At 39.0% G+C, this 16,384-nt stretch overlaps 1 protein-coding gene across 5 annotated transcripts in view; it reads left to right on the plus strand.

Annotated features, from left to right (window-relative positions):
- Positions 1 to 3,775: 3,775 nt before the first annotated feature.
- CCNI (cyclin I) overlaps positions 3,776 to 16,384 on the plus strand; it is a 32,471-nt gene continuing 19,862 nt past the window's right edge. For 2 of the 5 annotated variants that reach the window (XM_044766185.2, XM_044766188.2), the window contains exons 1-2: positions 3,776 to 4,328; positions 12,327 to 12,483. In XM_044766185.2, coding sequence (XP_044622120.1) covers positions 12,370 to 12,483 — 114 coding nt within the window. In that variant the 5' untranslated portion in view covers positions 3,776 to 4,328; positions 12,327 to 12,369. Of the gene's footprint in view, positions 4,329 to 7,427; positions 7,469 to 12,326; positions 12,484 to 16,384 lie in introns of all 5 variants that reach the window. The other 3 variants (XM_044766187.2, XM_044766186.2, XM_070505584.1) reach the window with 3 other exon arrangements.

The following is a 16,384-nucleotide window of genomic DNA, read 5'->3' on the forward strand; positions in this document are numbered from 1 at the left end:
TCACCAAAAACTTTTTTAAAAAATATTTGTTCTAAGATTAAAAGCAAGCCAAAAATAACCATAGGGTGAGTATTTCTGTTGGAAGTCTTAATGCAAGCCAGAAATACCCACTGGGTGAGGCAGGAAAGGGCAGTGACTGAGAGCACACCAGGCTCTGGAGTCAGACGAGCTGGGTCTGAACCCCAGCTGTTTCTCTCCAAGCTGGGCATCCAATCTTGCCGATTTCCTTTACCTCTTTATCTTCTGTAAAATGGGGACAACAGAAATACTGAGTGTAGAGGAAAACAAGAGAATGCAATCAATCGCCTAGTGCAATGGCTGGTACACTGTGAGTCGTCAATATATTTTAGTTACTATCATTCTCAAATGCCATGTAGAAAAGTAGTTTATTTTCACTATTTCGGACAAAAGGGAAATATTCCTAAAAAATATTTTAAAAATGAGAAATATGAATTCCTTGCCAATACATTGATATTAATGTTTTCTTTATATTCCTTATTTACTGTCTCAAAGCCTTTTCATTTTTTACAAGTCATTGTAATACAAACAATATTACAGTTATTAAGAAAAAGAGATGTTGCTTAAAAGTAAGATCTTATGAGTGAATTGTGAAGAAAGAGTGTCCATATATTTTGTTGGAACTAGAATTAGTTCCTTGCCCATCTATTAATTACTTATAATTATATTTATGGTATTGTAGATTAAGTTGTCACTGGCAATCTCACAGACAGTAAGATAGCTTTAACAAACCTAAGCTTCAAAGAGGATAGTATATAATTAAGTGAGAGCTCTTAAATACTCCTGGTTACATTTTAATAGGTTCTGCCAAGCAACTTGGCAAATTGGTAACCAGCAAAAGCCATAACAATGTAAATACTGTTGGATCCCGGAATAACCTAGAAAAGGTTATACATGAAGGTGTTTTTCATTTTTTGGTAACAGCTTTATTGATACATAATTCACATCTGAGACAATTCACCCATTTAAAGTGTACAATTTAATATTTTAGTATATTCAGAGTTGTGTAACCATCACCACAATCAATTTTAAAAGATTTTCATCAAAAAGAAACCCAACAACACTTAGCTATCATCCCCAATCCCATCTCCACCCCCAGTCCTAAGCAACCACTAATCTACTTTCTGTCTAGAGACTTGCCTATTCTGGACATTTTATATAAGTGGAATCATTATGCTAAGGGAAAGAAGCTAGCCACAAAAGACTGCATATTATGTTTTCAAGGGTCATCCATGTTACATCATATGTCAGTACCTCCTTTTTAAAAAAACTTTTTAAGATTTTTATTTTTTATTTTTCCTTCTTCTCCCCAAAGCCGCCCAGTACACAGGTGTATATTTTAGTTGTGGGTCCTTCTAGTTGTGGCATGTGGGACGCCGCCTCAGCATGGCCTGATGAGCAGTGCTAGGTCCACACCCAGGATCTGAACTGGAGAAACCCTGGGCCACCAAAGCAGGGTGCACCAACTTAACCAGTCACCCAAGGGGTCAGCCCCAGTACCTCCTTTTTATGGCCAAATAATATTCCATTGTATAGACATACCACATTTGATTTATGCACTCATCAGTTGTTTCACCTTTGTGGCTATTATAAACAATGCTGTTATGGGGCCAGCTCTGTGGCCGAGTGGTTAAGTTCACGCACTCTGCTGCGGCGGCCCAGGGTTCGGATCCTGGGCGTGGACATGGCACCACTCGTCAGGTCACGTTGAGGCGGCGTCCCACATCCCACAACTAGAAGGACCTGCAACTAAGATATACAACTGTGTACAGGGGGGGTTTGGGGAGATAAAGCAGAAAAAACAAGAAAAAAAGGAAGATTGGCAACAGTTGTTAGCCCAGGTGTCAATCTTTAAAAAAAAATAACAATGCTGTTATGAACATTCATGTACAAGTTTTTGTGTGGACGTGTTTTCATTTCTTTTGACTACATAGTAGGAGTGGAATTTGTATTATTCTTATAGTAGTACAAATCAGAAACAATTTCATGGTCCAACAATGGAATTATGCTATACTCTCAACAGCATCATAGCAGAAAAATATTAGCTATGTAGAAGGAAAACCATGTAATATGGAAAAAGGGTACATGAAGCAAAAAGAGCAGCATACAACCCACTTAAAATGCCTGGGCTTTTCACTCCCTGCTTTGAGGTAGTACTCACCCCCTGCCCCTGGCCTGAGCTCTTTCCCCTTAATTCTTGGAGGGCCAGCCACACTACCTTTCAGAGAGTTTTAGAATGTCTCAGCTCGAGCCTTTGCACACGTTGTTTCCTTTCCCTTCATCACTCTCTCCCCACTTCTTTGCCCACTGGTTTCAAGTCTCTTCTTAAATGTCACTTCCTCAGAGAAACCTTCTCTGATATCCCTAACTAGGCTAGGGTTAAGCGTTTCCACAGCAGCCTGCAATTTTCCATCTTAATACTTTTGATACTGGTAATTGTTTATTCAGTCAGTAATAAAATATTGAGAGGATTTTACAGCACATGCAGGGATACAGGGTGAAACAAAACATGCAAGAACCCTGCCATCCTAGATCTTATATTGTAGGGAGGGAATGCAATGTACAAGTAAACAAATCAATGCACTGGGTGATTTTAGATAGTGATTATCAGCTCAACGGTTAAACTCCCTGAAGGGAGAAGCTATTTTTGTCTTGGTTACTTCCAATTTTCTGGGCTTAGCACCAAGTCTGCCCCATTCAATAAGCTCAATACAAATTTTTTAAATGTTAAAATAGGCATATCAAAGACATAAATGGAAAACACAAATGTGACTAGTTTTGTAAATGGTTGAGTTTGAGGCTTTTCCCCTTTTCTCTTTCAAAACTTTCTGTAATTCTACATATTATTTTTATAAATAAAACAATTAAGATTAGCAAAAAATTACCAGAGGTGAGAAAAAGAACTCCAAATAAAATACATTTATATGTCACCACACACTCGTTAAAGACCTAGTAATAAAACCTACTCTGAAATACTCAGATGTGTTGGTTAAGCGGCTGGAATTCTCTTGGCGCATCACCAAGCAGGTTCCCGGCCGTCAGCAGTGTAATTTACCGTTGTAAAAGAGAAGGTGCTTACGGATATGCTCCCCCAAATTTCTCGATTTCTAAAGCGCTTTTGACTCTCCCTCCACCCACGACGTGGCAACGAAAACGACCGCAAATTCTATTTACACGTCAACGGTAAGACGAGAACACAATTTTTTGCGAGGCTAATAAAGAATGCAAGATCTTTACAGAACATATCACTAACCCCTTTCCAATAAAGCCTTTCATAAGGGCCAGAGACAAATTAGGTTGGATAAAACCAGGCAGCTCCACGTTCAGCCACAAGAGCACCCCAACAAAACCCACCCCCGGCAGAGCTCAAAGCCGCTTCTTTCTTCTCCGCGGCGCATGCGCACCGCACTCGCCGGAGACCACACGCCTCTTCCAGCGAGCCGAGCAGGCGCTTACGTCACCGTGCGGTCGATGAGGAACCCTTCCGCTCCTCCAAGGAAAAACGAGTCCACGCACCTTTAGCTTTTCTTATGCATAAAAATGGCTTTCGTCATTCCACACCACTCCCTACGACTGCCCCAGCCCATTTCCAACAGCACAGCTTTTTGCCGGACTGATCTGCGTGTTCATAGGAGGAAGGCGGCGGAGAGAAACAAGGGGGAGGGTGAGAAACCGCTTCACTGTTGTTTACAAGGAGTGAGAGAGTCTGGGAATCGGTCCGCGAGGGCGGAGCCAAGGAAGCCGGCACTTCTTCCTCCCCCTCCCTCCCCAGCTTTCCCCGCGAGCGGACGCGCCAGCGCCTCTGTCTCGCTTTTTCTTATTTTCCCCCCTTTCCCCTTCCTTTTTTTTTTTCCTTTTTCCCCCTCCCCCCTCATTTCACCATTTCCCCTCGGAGGCGCTTCCCCCGGGCAGGGGCAGAGCCGGTCTCCCCCGCGCCTCTCCCCGTCCCCCGCCGCCTTATGGCGAGAGGGAACCCCCTCCCCACCCGGGCACGAGCGGCGGCGGTTGGAGGAGCGGGACCGGCGGTGGCGGCGGCGGCCTGAGGTCCGGGGGCGTCATGGAACTAATTCGCTGACCGACCGACCGGCCGCAGCCGTGCGCCCCGCTCGAGCGCCCGCGCCCCCCAGCCCGGTTCCCCCTCTTCTCCCTCCTCAGTCGGCCCGGTCCTCGTCCCGCGCGCCCCGTCGCCGCGCGCTGAGGAAGATGAGGTGGTAACGAGCCCCCGGATGACCCCGCGTCACCACTGTGAGGCCTACAGCTCTGCCGGGGGGGAGGAGGAGGAGGAGGAGGAAGAGGAGGAAAAGGAGAAGGTGAGGGGGCGGGGGGCCCGAGGCGTCTCCGCGACCCGCGCGCCGCCCCTCCGCCCCTCCGCCCCTCCTCCCCTCCGCCCGGCGCCGTCCGGGTGGGAGCGCCAGAACCGCGCGCCCCTTGCCGAGGCCCGCCCCCGGCCCCCGCCCCCTGCACGCAGGGACAGCTCGGCCCCTGCCCAGTTTGCAAACGGCTCTGCTATGTTCCCTTTTGGGCCAGTTTTTGTGTCAGCGAGTAACTTTTTGTAGCCCCAGCGATATGCCGCCTCTGTAGAGCGAGCCTGTGCAATGCACAAAGACGGGGACACGCCCCCACCCGTAGACTTCCGCGTGCCTGCAGGGGCCACGGGGAGATGGTTTACGGTGCAAAGCTGAGAATGCCAGTGAACTGGGAGAACCGCCGCGGCTGCGGGAGCTCGGGGGCGGCTGCGCGCCCCGGGGTTTGGGTGGGTGCGGGAGATGGGCGAGGCGGTGAGATTTGAGTTGCACCTTGAAGGACCGATAAAAACACTGGAATTCTGTAGAGGCAGGAGGTCCTCTGCTGAGCTAGGGGTTCCCTCGCAGATCATTTTGGCAGGAGTTGTGAATTGGGTAACAATAGTGGAAGGTCTTTCTCGGGAGGTGGGATGGAATCAGACTGAAGATCTTTGAACGTCAAGCTCAAGTATTTAGCTTTTATTCTGTCTCTGGGGAGCCGCTCGACTTTTGAGTAGCAGCAGTGTGACGTTAGGATGCTAATAACACCACTTGTTGAGGCTTTTTATCTGACAGGCGTTGTTCTAAGCCGTTTGCAATTCTGAACCCTCACAAGGACTCGTTGAGGCAGGTAGTTCAGGAGTCTCCTTTTACCGATGAGGAAAACTGAGGCTCTGTAAAATTAAGTAATTTTCCTCTTAGATGACACAGCTAGAGCCCGCTGGCCAGATTTAAACCTGAGCAGTCTGACTATGCCATATAGTCTCCGTCCCGAAAAAGAATTTGTTGAAAAGCTTAACAGAAGTGTTATCTGCTTCTGGCTTTTCCAGGTGATTTGTGGCAGATGAAGTAGAAGGGAGTGGGTAAACAGGTTAAGAAAGAATGGACAGGATTTAGATTCGCTAATCTGGGACCAGACTGATGAGATTCTGAGCTTGGACTAGGAGAAGTTTCTTAATACTGATGACGAGCAGGCTGGTAGAATCAGCGTGCATTAGGAAGGGGCAATAGATGATGATTTACAGTTAGAGATTTGAATTTTTGTGGCAGTGTGACATCGTAGCAGGTTAGAGTGAAACTCGAATGTTTCTTGGTCAAGATTGGAAGCAGTGTGTGTGTGTACATGTTTTATACTGATTGTGTAATACTTTAAAAATGAAAAGTGTTCACTTTTCTGTGTGTGTTTCTTCATCTTTAAAATGGGCTTAAGAATAATACCAACTTCCTAAGGTGGTGTGAAGCTTAAATGAGTTAATATGGCATGGTGCTTTGAACAATACCTGGCCAAGTATTAAGCTTGCAACTAAGAATCATTTTGCTTTTAGTTGTTAAGCACTGAGCAAGTTTGTTATTGTTTATTAGGCATAGTGCTAACCTCTGGAGAGTGTTTACCATCAAGAAACTCATGGTTAGTAGAGACAAATCTACAAATAATCAGTTCTTATGGAGCAATTAAATGAAAAGGTAGAATTATGTCCAAGTACAGATGTTGAAAGGCAGGGTACTATTCACAGACTGATGCAAATGACAGCTCTGTTAGGACAGGGAATGCAAGCTAGAGAAGGACATTTCAAGTTGAAAGAACAGTGTGTGGAAAGGCATGGTGATTGGGAAAGAGCTGTTTTGGAATTAGAAGTACCTGTAATTTATTAGTTTGGGGCATGAAGTCAAGGAGGTCATACTAGAACATGAGGTTCTTGATTAAGGATTAAGGATTAAGAAATCCTCTTTTTGGAAGAGAAACTAAGATCTAGAAGGCAGCACCAGTACAGAATTATTAATTGAGTTGGTGTTATGATCATAATAAATGTAATAATTCCATATCTCATGAAATTGTTTCTGTTGTATACTCAGCACTGTGTAGTACTTTTCCTCAGAAGAGCAAGAGTCCGTGTGTCTAGATTTGTGATACAGTTTATGCTGTACAGTAAGCATTTTGTAAACTATTCACTCAAACATTAAGCTGTTTGATAACATGAGAAAAGAAACAAGTAGCACTTGAAATCATGGAAGGAAAAATGTGAAACTATCATAAAGTTAGAAGTGTGTGGACTATGCCAACCAAAATACGGTCTTTTTGTTTTTTAGTTCCTAGGGACTTTTCTATCTAAGCGTTCAGAATTCTGGATGTAACCAACAATTGGCATAAAATAAGATACGACTATAAAGTTCTGTTATTTAAAACAGTAAAATTGTATTTTAAGTGTTCATATTTTATTCCTTAGCAGGATTCATTACTCATCTCAGTCTGTTTTACACATTAGAAAACAGGCTTGTGCACTATCGGTAAAAGAGGTAAAACTCAAGCCAGTGCTTTCTCCACTGTATTATATTATCTGTCTTAAAAAAGGAATGTAAAAAGTACCCTGGTAATATAAGCACTTCCATGAATTTTCTTTTTTGCTTTTTCTACATTCTTAACTTTACTTGTAAATAATTTCAAAAGGAAACCCTTTACCTAGATTCAACTGTTGTTAGCATTTTACCCCATTTGTTTTATCATTTGTCTTCTCTCCTTTTCTCTCTATGTATAAATTGCATACATTATGGCCCTTTACTCCTAAATTTTTAGTGTATTCCCTAAGAATAGGGATATTCTCTTAGAGAATCACAATAAAGCTATCAATATTAGTAAATTTAATGCTGATACATTTACTTTACTGTCCATGTTTCCATTATGAAAATTGACTCAGTAATGATCTTAATAGTATTTATCTCTGTCCAATATAGGATCCAGTCTAGGGTCAGGTACGGCACTTTGGTTTTGCTGTAGCCTCACTTAATCTGGAACATCCCCACAGGTGTCCTCCATCCTTTTTGTGTTTCGCTTGCATTATTTATATCCCATTTTTAAAAGTTTAAGGAAATTTTAACCATCTTTCCTTTTTCTTTGTTACGTTTCCCTAGTGTGAGCAAAGAATGATTCCTTTATCTTCTTCTTTGATAAGGTATGTTACATTAATTGATGTCTGAATATTAAACCAACTTCGTATTCCTTGGCTAAATTCCACTTGGATATGGTGTATGATCCTTTTTTTGTGTTGCCAGATTGTTAGTTAGTATTTTGTTGAGGAATTCTGCATCTATATTTAGAATAGATATTGGTCTAGTTTTCTAGTGCCGTTGTCTTTGTTTGGTTTTGGTAGCAGGGTAATAACTGGCCTCATAAAATGAGTTGAAAAGTGCTCCTCCTTTTTAGTTTTTGACAGAGTTTGTGCAGAATTTGTATTAATTTTTCTGTCAATGTTTGGTAGAATTCACCAGTGAAGCCATTTGGGCATGGGCTTTTCTTTGACAGTAGTTTGTTTTCTATTCAATCTCTTTACTTGTTATATGGCTTTTCAGCTTTTCTGTTTTTTCGTAAGTCAGTTTTGGTAGTTTGTGTTTCTAGGTATTTGTCTATTTTGTCTAAAATGTACAATATATTTAAATACAGTTGTTCATAAAATTCTTTTATATTCCTTTTTATTTCTGTAATGCAGGGAGTAATGTCCCCTCTTTATCCCTGATTTTAGTACTTTATCCTCTCTTTTTTTTCTTGGTCACTATAGCTAAAGGTTTGCAAATTTTGTTGATCTTTTCAGGGAACCAACTTTTGCTTTCATTGATTTCTCTATTTTTCTGTTCTCTACTTCGTTACCTTCCACTCCAGTATTTATTATTTTCTTCCTTCTGGCTTGCTTTAGGTATAGTTGGCTCTGCGTTTTCCAGTGTGTTAAGATGAAAGGTTAGGGTATTGATTTTGAGATCTTTTTTAATATAGGCATTTACTGGTATTAATTTGCCTCTAAGCACTACTTTCATTGCATCCCATCTGTTTTGGTATGCTGGATCTTCTTCATTCATCTCAAAGTATTTTCTAATTTCCCTTATGATTTCTTCTTTGACTCAGATTCCTTCGTTTTAAAAATGTTGTTACAGCATCTTAATATTTGAAAGTCTCACTAAGGGCCTTAATTGTAGGAGGTTGGAGAACAGGAATCCCTTAAACCCTCTGTACATGATTCTATCCTATATGTCCCTCTCTGTTCCCCATCCCTCCTCCCCTGAAAATAATCTTCAAAGGAAGCGTTGTAAGAGAAGAGTAATCACTAGGGGCAGCCAGCCATTTGGGTATATTGACAAGACTGGTGGATCCTTGTGAGCCACCTGTTGGGTGTAGCTAATGGAATAATTAGTTAAGTAAGTTTGAAGTTTTGACAAGAGTTAATAGATTACAGACTAAAATTAGGTTTAGAAGAAAGCTTAGAACCTATTAAGTTCAGTCTCCATCCAATATAGGTGTTTCTTCTAAATATCTCTTGATAGATGGTCATCTAGTCTACATTCCACTTCTGAGGTTAATATTTGTATCTGCTTTAGATGAAATTATAGTGAGTCTGTTCATGAAATTGTGGAGAATCTGAGAAAAGTACCAAGGCAGCAAAACTGGAATCTGAGAACATCTCAGGAGAATATAACAGTGGATGGATTTAACAAGATGACTTTTTTTTTAAAAGAAAGAATCCATTTAACGTCTTGAACAGCAACAAAAGAAGACACCAAAAAACCCACACAATGGAGTGGGGCAGGTGGAGGGGGAGTTTGCTTAAGAGTAGAACTTAGAAAGTCTTAAATAGTTTTAGTTGGCCATAATTCTATCTGAATTGGTAATGTGGCCTCCAAAAAAATAGCTGATGATTTTAGACTGTGTTAATAGTTAAGCTAGTGCTGACTTAGGAGAGCAAAAATCATGTTATGTTAGGAACCCTTGAACAGTTTTTCAGCTATGAAAAAGATGAATTGGTGAGCACGATAGCAGCTTCAAACATTTGGAAGACTGAGATTAGACTTGGTTTGGTTTGTTTTTGGTTGGTTGTTTTTGGCTCCAAAGGTTGATATGAACCTTTGGTTGAGTCCCTGTTTGATCAGGATTCTGTGCTGGGGTCACAGTGAATGATAAAAAGATGATTTTGGTAGATGTGACTGCAAAGGAATTTATTATTTAGTAGGGACCCTGGTAGTGGGAAGCTGCTTTCAGAAAGGAGAGAAGTCACACCAGATTAGAGAATTAAAATTCTTGAAAGAAGTTACCTTTGAAATGGATCTTTCAGGATAGGTATAATTTCTTTTCCCCAAGTTATTTACTTTTTTTCTCCTTAGTACGAAAATATTTCATGCTTGTTATAGAAAATTTGCAATAACTCAAAGGTTTAAAGAAGCAAAAAGACTCGTGCACTCCAGTTTGGTGGCATGGAGTTCACAGGTTTGGATCCCAGGTGCACACCTACACTCTGCTCATCAAGTCATCCTATGGCTGTGTCCCAGATACAAAATAGAGGAAGATTGGCACAGATGTTAGCTCAGCGACAATCTTCCTCACCAAAAGAAAGAAAGAAAGAAGGAGAAAAGCCCCACGCTCCAGTTAACCAGAGTTGGTCTGCAGTAGGTTGAGTAGCAAGTAGGTGAAGTATGTGCAGTGATTGATAAGAAAGAGGATAGTAGCTGGAATTGGGGAGGAATTGAAGAAGAGGTTTGTTTTTCTTTGTTTTTTCAAATTTTACATTTTTATCAAAAATCTGGAACTTTTCATATGTTAATTCTAGACATTAAAAATTTTCTTGTTCTTATGAGGAGGATTTGCGCTGAACTAACGTCCATGCCAGTCTTCCTCTGTTTTTCAGTATGTGGGCTGCCAGCACAGCATGGCTACTAACAGAGCTGTGTAGGTCTGCACTGGGGAACCAAACCCGGCCCGCTGAAGCAGGGCACACTGAAGTTAACCACTAGGCCACTGGGGCTGGTCCTAGAATTTTCTTTTTTAAATCCCATGACTCTGAAGCACATACATAGTATAGGTACATTGTTGGAAAAGTGAAATAATTATAGGATTTATAATGAAAAACAGCATTCCCCTACTGCAGGGCTTCCTCACCATTTTCTCACCATCCAGAGGTTTGCCACTCTCAGCTCTTAGCTCTTTCTTGTTATTTAAGATCATATTTTCAAATAATTTGCCCTACTGCTGCTTTTTGATGTTTGTTTTAGATATTATTTATGGTTTTCCTACTATGACGTTTGAAGATATGACTGTCCTTCTACCTTCTCCCAACACCCCTCATCCTCCCAGTGTAGTTTTATCACAGTATTTGTTGAAATCTCTATTCAGTATTTTCGTCATTATTGCTATGTAAATATTGTGGTGTATTAATTATTACGTTTACCTTCTTACATAATCTTTTTTTTCTGAAGTTAATTACCTTTTCAGTTGCTTTTAGCTTTCATCAAACTACTTCAGTCTTTTCACATTCGTCAGCAGCTTCTCAATCCAGTTTTCTACACATAGTTAAACGTCTCCAATCTATGGTTTCCTTTTTATTTTTTAAACCTAGGGACATCTCTCTTGGACTCTCAGTTGTCCTGCACTGGTCTAGACTATTGCTCTTTAGATTTGCTGCTCATTTTAGAGTGCCAGTCACCTTACCTTTTAGCTTTCTAGATCAACATTGTCCAAAAGAACTTCCTATATTGATAGAAATGTTTCTTTTCCAGGGTGTCCAGTGCAGTATCCACTAGCCACATGTGGCTGTTGAGCACTTGAAACGGGGCTAGTGTGGACTAGCTAGTGAACACTGTATTGGAAGTGCAATTCAAAATGATTTCATAATTAAGGGGCTGATTTCATACTAATTAAGTGGGTGGGATTTAATATAATGATACAACTTTTTTTTAATGAAGGAAAAGATTAGCCCTTATCTGATTAGATTTTTAAGAGGAATATTTCGGACAACTACTTCTAAGAATCCCTGGTATATGACTTAAAAATTGTTGATACAGTAGTAATTTTTTAAAATTATTTTATTGCAGTCATAAGAGTTTATAACATTGTGAGATTTCAGGTGTACATTATTATTTGTCAGTCACCATATATATGTGCCCCTTTACCCCTTATGCCCACCCTCCAACCCCCTTCCCTCTGGTAACCACTAATCTGTTCTGTCTGTCCATGTGTTTGTTTATCTTCCACATGTGAGTGAAATCATGTGGTATTTGCTTTCTCTGGCTTATTTTGCTTAATATAATACCCTCAAGGTTCATCCATATTGTTGCAAATGGGACAATTTTGTCTTTTTTTATGGCTGAGCAGTATTCCATTGTATATATTTATATATCACATTTTCTTTATCCAGTCATCAGTCGATGGGCATTTGGGTTGCTTCCAGGTCTTGGCTATTGTAAATAATGCTGCAGTGAACATAGGGGTGCATAAGTCTCTTTGAATTGTTGATTTCCACTTCTTTGGATAAATACCCAGTAATAGGATAGCTGGGTCATATGGTATTTCTATTTTTAATTGTTTGAGAAATCTCCATACTGTTTTCCATAGTGGCTGCACCAGTTTGCATTCTCACCAGCAGTGTGTGAGGGTTCCCTTTTCTCCACATCTCTCCAACATTTTTTTGTCTTGGTGATTATAGCCATTCTGACAGGTGTAAGGTGATAGCTCATTGTAGTTTTGATTTGCATTTCCCTAATTAGTGATGTGATATAGTAATAATGTTTTGATCAGAGTCCAAAGGTCTATCAATTATATGGCCATGTTCTTATTCTTTATATAACAGTTTCAAATTTAAAGCGGGAATGTTTTAAATAACTGATTATTATTTTAATATTTTAATATATGATATTTTAAAGAGCTATAAAATCCTATACTGCCTCATATTATTATTTTGTTTTATAAATTGCTTAATAAGTACCAACATATTTATACAGTGCTAGTTATTCTATAATTAAATAAAGAGCATTGTTTTATATTTCATTTTACAGGTAGCTACATCAAGCTGGGTGGCAGGCAGATCCAAAGGATATCATGAAGTTTCCAGGACCTTTGGAAAACCAGAGATTGTCTTTCCTGTTGGAAAAGGCAATCTCTAGGGAAGCCCAGATGTGGAAGGTGAATTTGCCGAAAATGCCTACAAATCAGGTAATGATTTCTCTCTCTTCGTTCTAGATAGATGACTTTTATTAGAAATAAGTGTACTACTGTCATATAACAATATCTTGACACTGCATTGGAAAAATATGTACCATTAAAGGATATGTTCTGTTCTTTATTTGAGAAACATCTAGTTTCATTCTGAAACAAAACAAGAATGAACTGTTTTGTTTGTTGGCTTGTTTGTTTTGTTGTTATCTGAGTTACAGCTTTAGAAAAATAGGTGTGTTCTTTTTCCTTCTGGTTCAATACTAACAGTAGTAGTAAGCCTTCTTTCTTTCTAGATATGTAGTTAGCCATGGAGGCGGAACATATTCTTATGCTGTCTTTAGTGAGCAAAAAATTCCTCTTTCTCGAATATTTATAAGGAGTTCAAGTAGACTACTAAGGTAACACCAATGTTGGAAGCTTCTAGGGGAGATAGCTGATCTCTCAGTCACTGTTGGCTATATGCCTTTTCTTTTAGAAATTTTCCTACTTCTGTTATATAATTATATCAGTTATTTTTTATAAATAATTATGAAGTCTGTGCACTCCAAGAGCTCACTGTATAAGATGTCTTACATGTCTGTTTATCCCAAGTACCTAGCACTGTGTTTGGGATAAAGAATAGTGGCCAAGAAATTTTTGATTTGTGAATATGAATGAAAATATCTAAGTTCTTCCTGTGTTGTTTTAGGTTAACCTTTGCTCATAGGTTCTTGAAATCTATATGCTATTTCTAATTCAAACCTACGTCTATCATTCTTTTCCACAAGCTGAAGAAAATGTTTTGCATTTACTATTACCTGTCATTTAGCAAATTGAAGATTAGCCTGAATGAATACGTTTTATGCTAGGAGCATTTACATGTGCTATCACATTTAATATCATTTAATCCTTAGAAATAGGCAGTAGTTCCAGTTTGCTCAAGACTTTAGCTAAAAAGTAGTAGAGTTATAATTTGAACCTGAGGCAGTTTTCTTCCTATTATACTTTGTTTTTCATTTTTTATTTTTGTGTGCTTGTGTGATTTTTAGATTACTACTTGGGGATTCAGTCATTCAGTAAATGTTTATTAAGTATCTGGTACATTCTAAGCACTATTCTAGGCATTGGAGATATAGCAGTGAGAAAAGTAGAAATTTCTGCTATTATGTTCCAACATTCTGGTGAACCTCAAAGCTTTATTACAACTGCCTTTAGAACTGTTCCTTGCTTCCTTCTGCTATCTCCTTGAGTCACCATGTAACCAACAATAATGCACTTTCACAACATGGTCTTTGAAGGTGATATTTCTACCAAGATCGCGGCATATTGCTATATTATCACTTAATCTGGCCTCTTTCTATAGGTGATTTAATGAATACAACTGATGCAATACCAGAGAACGGAACTGTGTCAGAACTTCTAAGAGGGATCTACTTAAGGATTTGCCTGTAGTAATGTGAAGTAGAAACCATACTTAATTCTTGTAAAATTTGGGTGAGTTGGTCTGGTGAGGATAGGAGTTAAGATAGGAATGGGAGTAAAGAGCTTTAGGGGCTTGAGCCATTAGAATAACCTCCAAGACTCTTCTCTCTTCTAGTTCTAATTCCTTTATTTTCTTCTGCCACTCTCAGGGACTAGCTTTTCTACTTCCCTTTCCACTGTTGATCTAAACCATGATTTTCCTCCTCCTTGACTCCTTGCAGAAGAGAAAAACAGTCTTGTCTCTAAAACATACAGGTATCTTTTTTAACTTTCCTAATTTTTTTAAATGCTGGTAAAAATGGAAAAATAAAATATTTTTAAGCTTCTTTGTATGCAGTTTCCTCCTCCTTCCTTCCTTTTTCTTCCACCTAAACTCTGCTTCAAAGTCATTCTCTCACAATTTTCTTCTAATTTCCATCCCTTATCCCCCAGTTTAAGACAGAGTAGTCACGCAAGAATATCTCATACCTGTTGCTCCCCTTCTGCGTGCCCCCACAGCACTCTGTACTTTCCTGTGATAGCACACAATATTGTAATTTCCTGATGATTTGGCTGTGAGTTCCCTCAGGGTAGAGTTGTGTCATTTTTGTTTACTGGCATATAATAGGCTCACAGTAAACATTCGTTAAATGAACATTGATTATCATTTCCTTATAATTCATCCAGGTTAGCGAAGTTTTTTTAATATAATAATGGTACTTTAAAGTACACAATAATTTTGTTATATGCATTTGGGGGAAAAAAATTGAAGACTGGTCAAAGTGACATGCACTTTCTGATGTACTTAATTTATCTTGCTAAAGAGTTTTTAATATACAAAGATAAAACACTGCATCAGGCTATTTATATAAAGATGGTTTTTATTTAGAATTTTGGAACTCTTAAGGAACCTTAAAGTCCATCTATTTGTGTGGTTTCCAAATAAAGGATCTTGAGCCACTGGGCTACTAGGTGTATCAGAATCACCCAGGAGGCTTCTTCTAGAGATTCCAGGTCCACCCAGACTTACTGGGCTTGTGGTGGCAATTGTGGAAATTTATATTTTAAAAAGCTTCATAGTTTTATTAGAAGTGTTAGGTCTGGGAAACACTGATTTATTCTAACTCCACATGCATGCGTGCGCACAACACAAGAAGTTCTCCTTCTGACATCTCTGATGTTATCCTTATTTTTGGATACTTTGTCCATTCTGCTGTAGAAAAGCTGTGTTAATTATTGAGAAGTTTTCCCTAAATTGAACCTGAAAACTGCTTCTTTCTAGTGGCTATTTATTGGTTCTAGTTCTGTCCACTGCAGCAATATAGGATAAATCCATTTCTTATTTTAAGTGATAGCCCTTTATCTACTTAAAGACTTGGGTTAAGCCCACAAAGTCATCTGTTTTCCTGATTAAACATCCCTTGTTCTTTAACCATTTTTTGTTTAACAAGATTTCCCTTTTACCATCCCAGTTTTTCTTTCTCTAGATTCTCTGTTTTTAGTGTGTTTCTTGAATTGCAACATTTCAGTTGTGGTCATTAATCTAGCCCTAAATGTTTTTTTATTTTTGTTTTGGCAGCAGTGTGTTGGCTTATATGGAACTTGTTTTTTAAAAACCTTGTTTTGTCTCTGTACTTCTAAGCAAAGTTTCCCTTATGTTGGTTGTACTTTTTTAGTTTTTAACTTAGGTGCAGTGTTTTGTATTTATTATTAAGTTTAAAATTGTTAATTCTGGCCCATTTTTTCTACCTTTAAAATAAAGTAATCTAAAATATTGACTGTCATTTTTGTATCATCTGTGGATTTGGTAAATAAATAAATCTGTTTTCCCCCAAGGTTGGTTTTTTTTTCTTTAAACAGTTTCTTGAAGTATGATATACAAAAAATATAGATCATAAGTGTACAACTCTAAATTTTCACATAGTAACACTTGTTTAAGCATCACATTACCAGCACCTCAGAAGCCCCTCTTGTGTCCTCTTATAGGTACTACCATCTGTCTCCTCCCGACCAGGAAACCACTATGCTAATATCACAGATTAGTTTTTCGTGGTTGTGAATTTCATATATATATATGTATGGAATCGTAGAATGGGTACTGGACTCTCTTGCTCAGCATTTTTTTATGTAAGATTCATCCATGTTCCTTCATGTAGCCATAATTTATTCTCATTGCCATGTATTATTCCGTCATATGAATTTATCCATTCTGCTATCAGTGGTCATTAGAGTCATTTTCTTGTGCAGGTCTCTTGGTGAATATGTGTGTGTTTCTGTTGTCATATATTCCTGAGGGTGGAATTGCTAGATACTCAGGTTTAGTAGATACCACCAATTGTATTTCCAAAGTTGTTACACCACATTTTTTTTTTTTTTTTTTACTGCTTTCAGCTCAGTATGAAAGTCTCAAGTTCTACATCCTTGTCAACTCTTGGTATTGTCTGTGTTTTTCATTTTA

The sequence above is a fragment of the Equus asinus genome, chromosome 3 (genome assembly GCF_041296235.1).
Source record: "Equus asinus isolate D_3611 breed Donkey chromosome 3, EquAss-T2T_v2, whole genome shotgun sequence".
Lineage (NCBI taxonomy): Eukaryota > Metazoa > Chordata > Mammalia > Perissodactyla > Equidae > Equus > Equus asinus.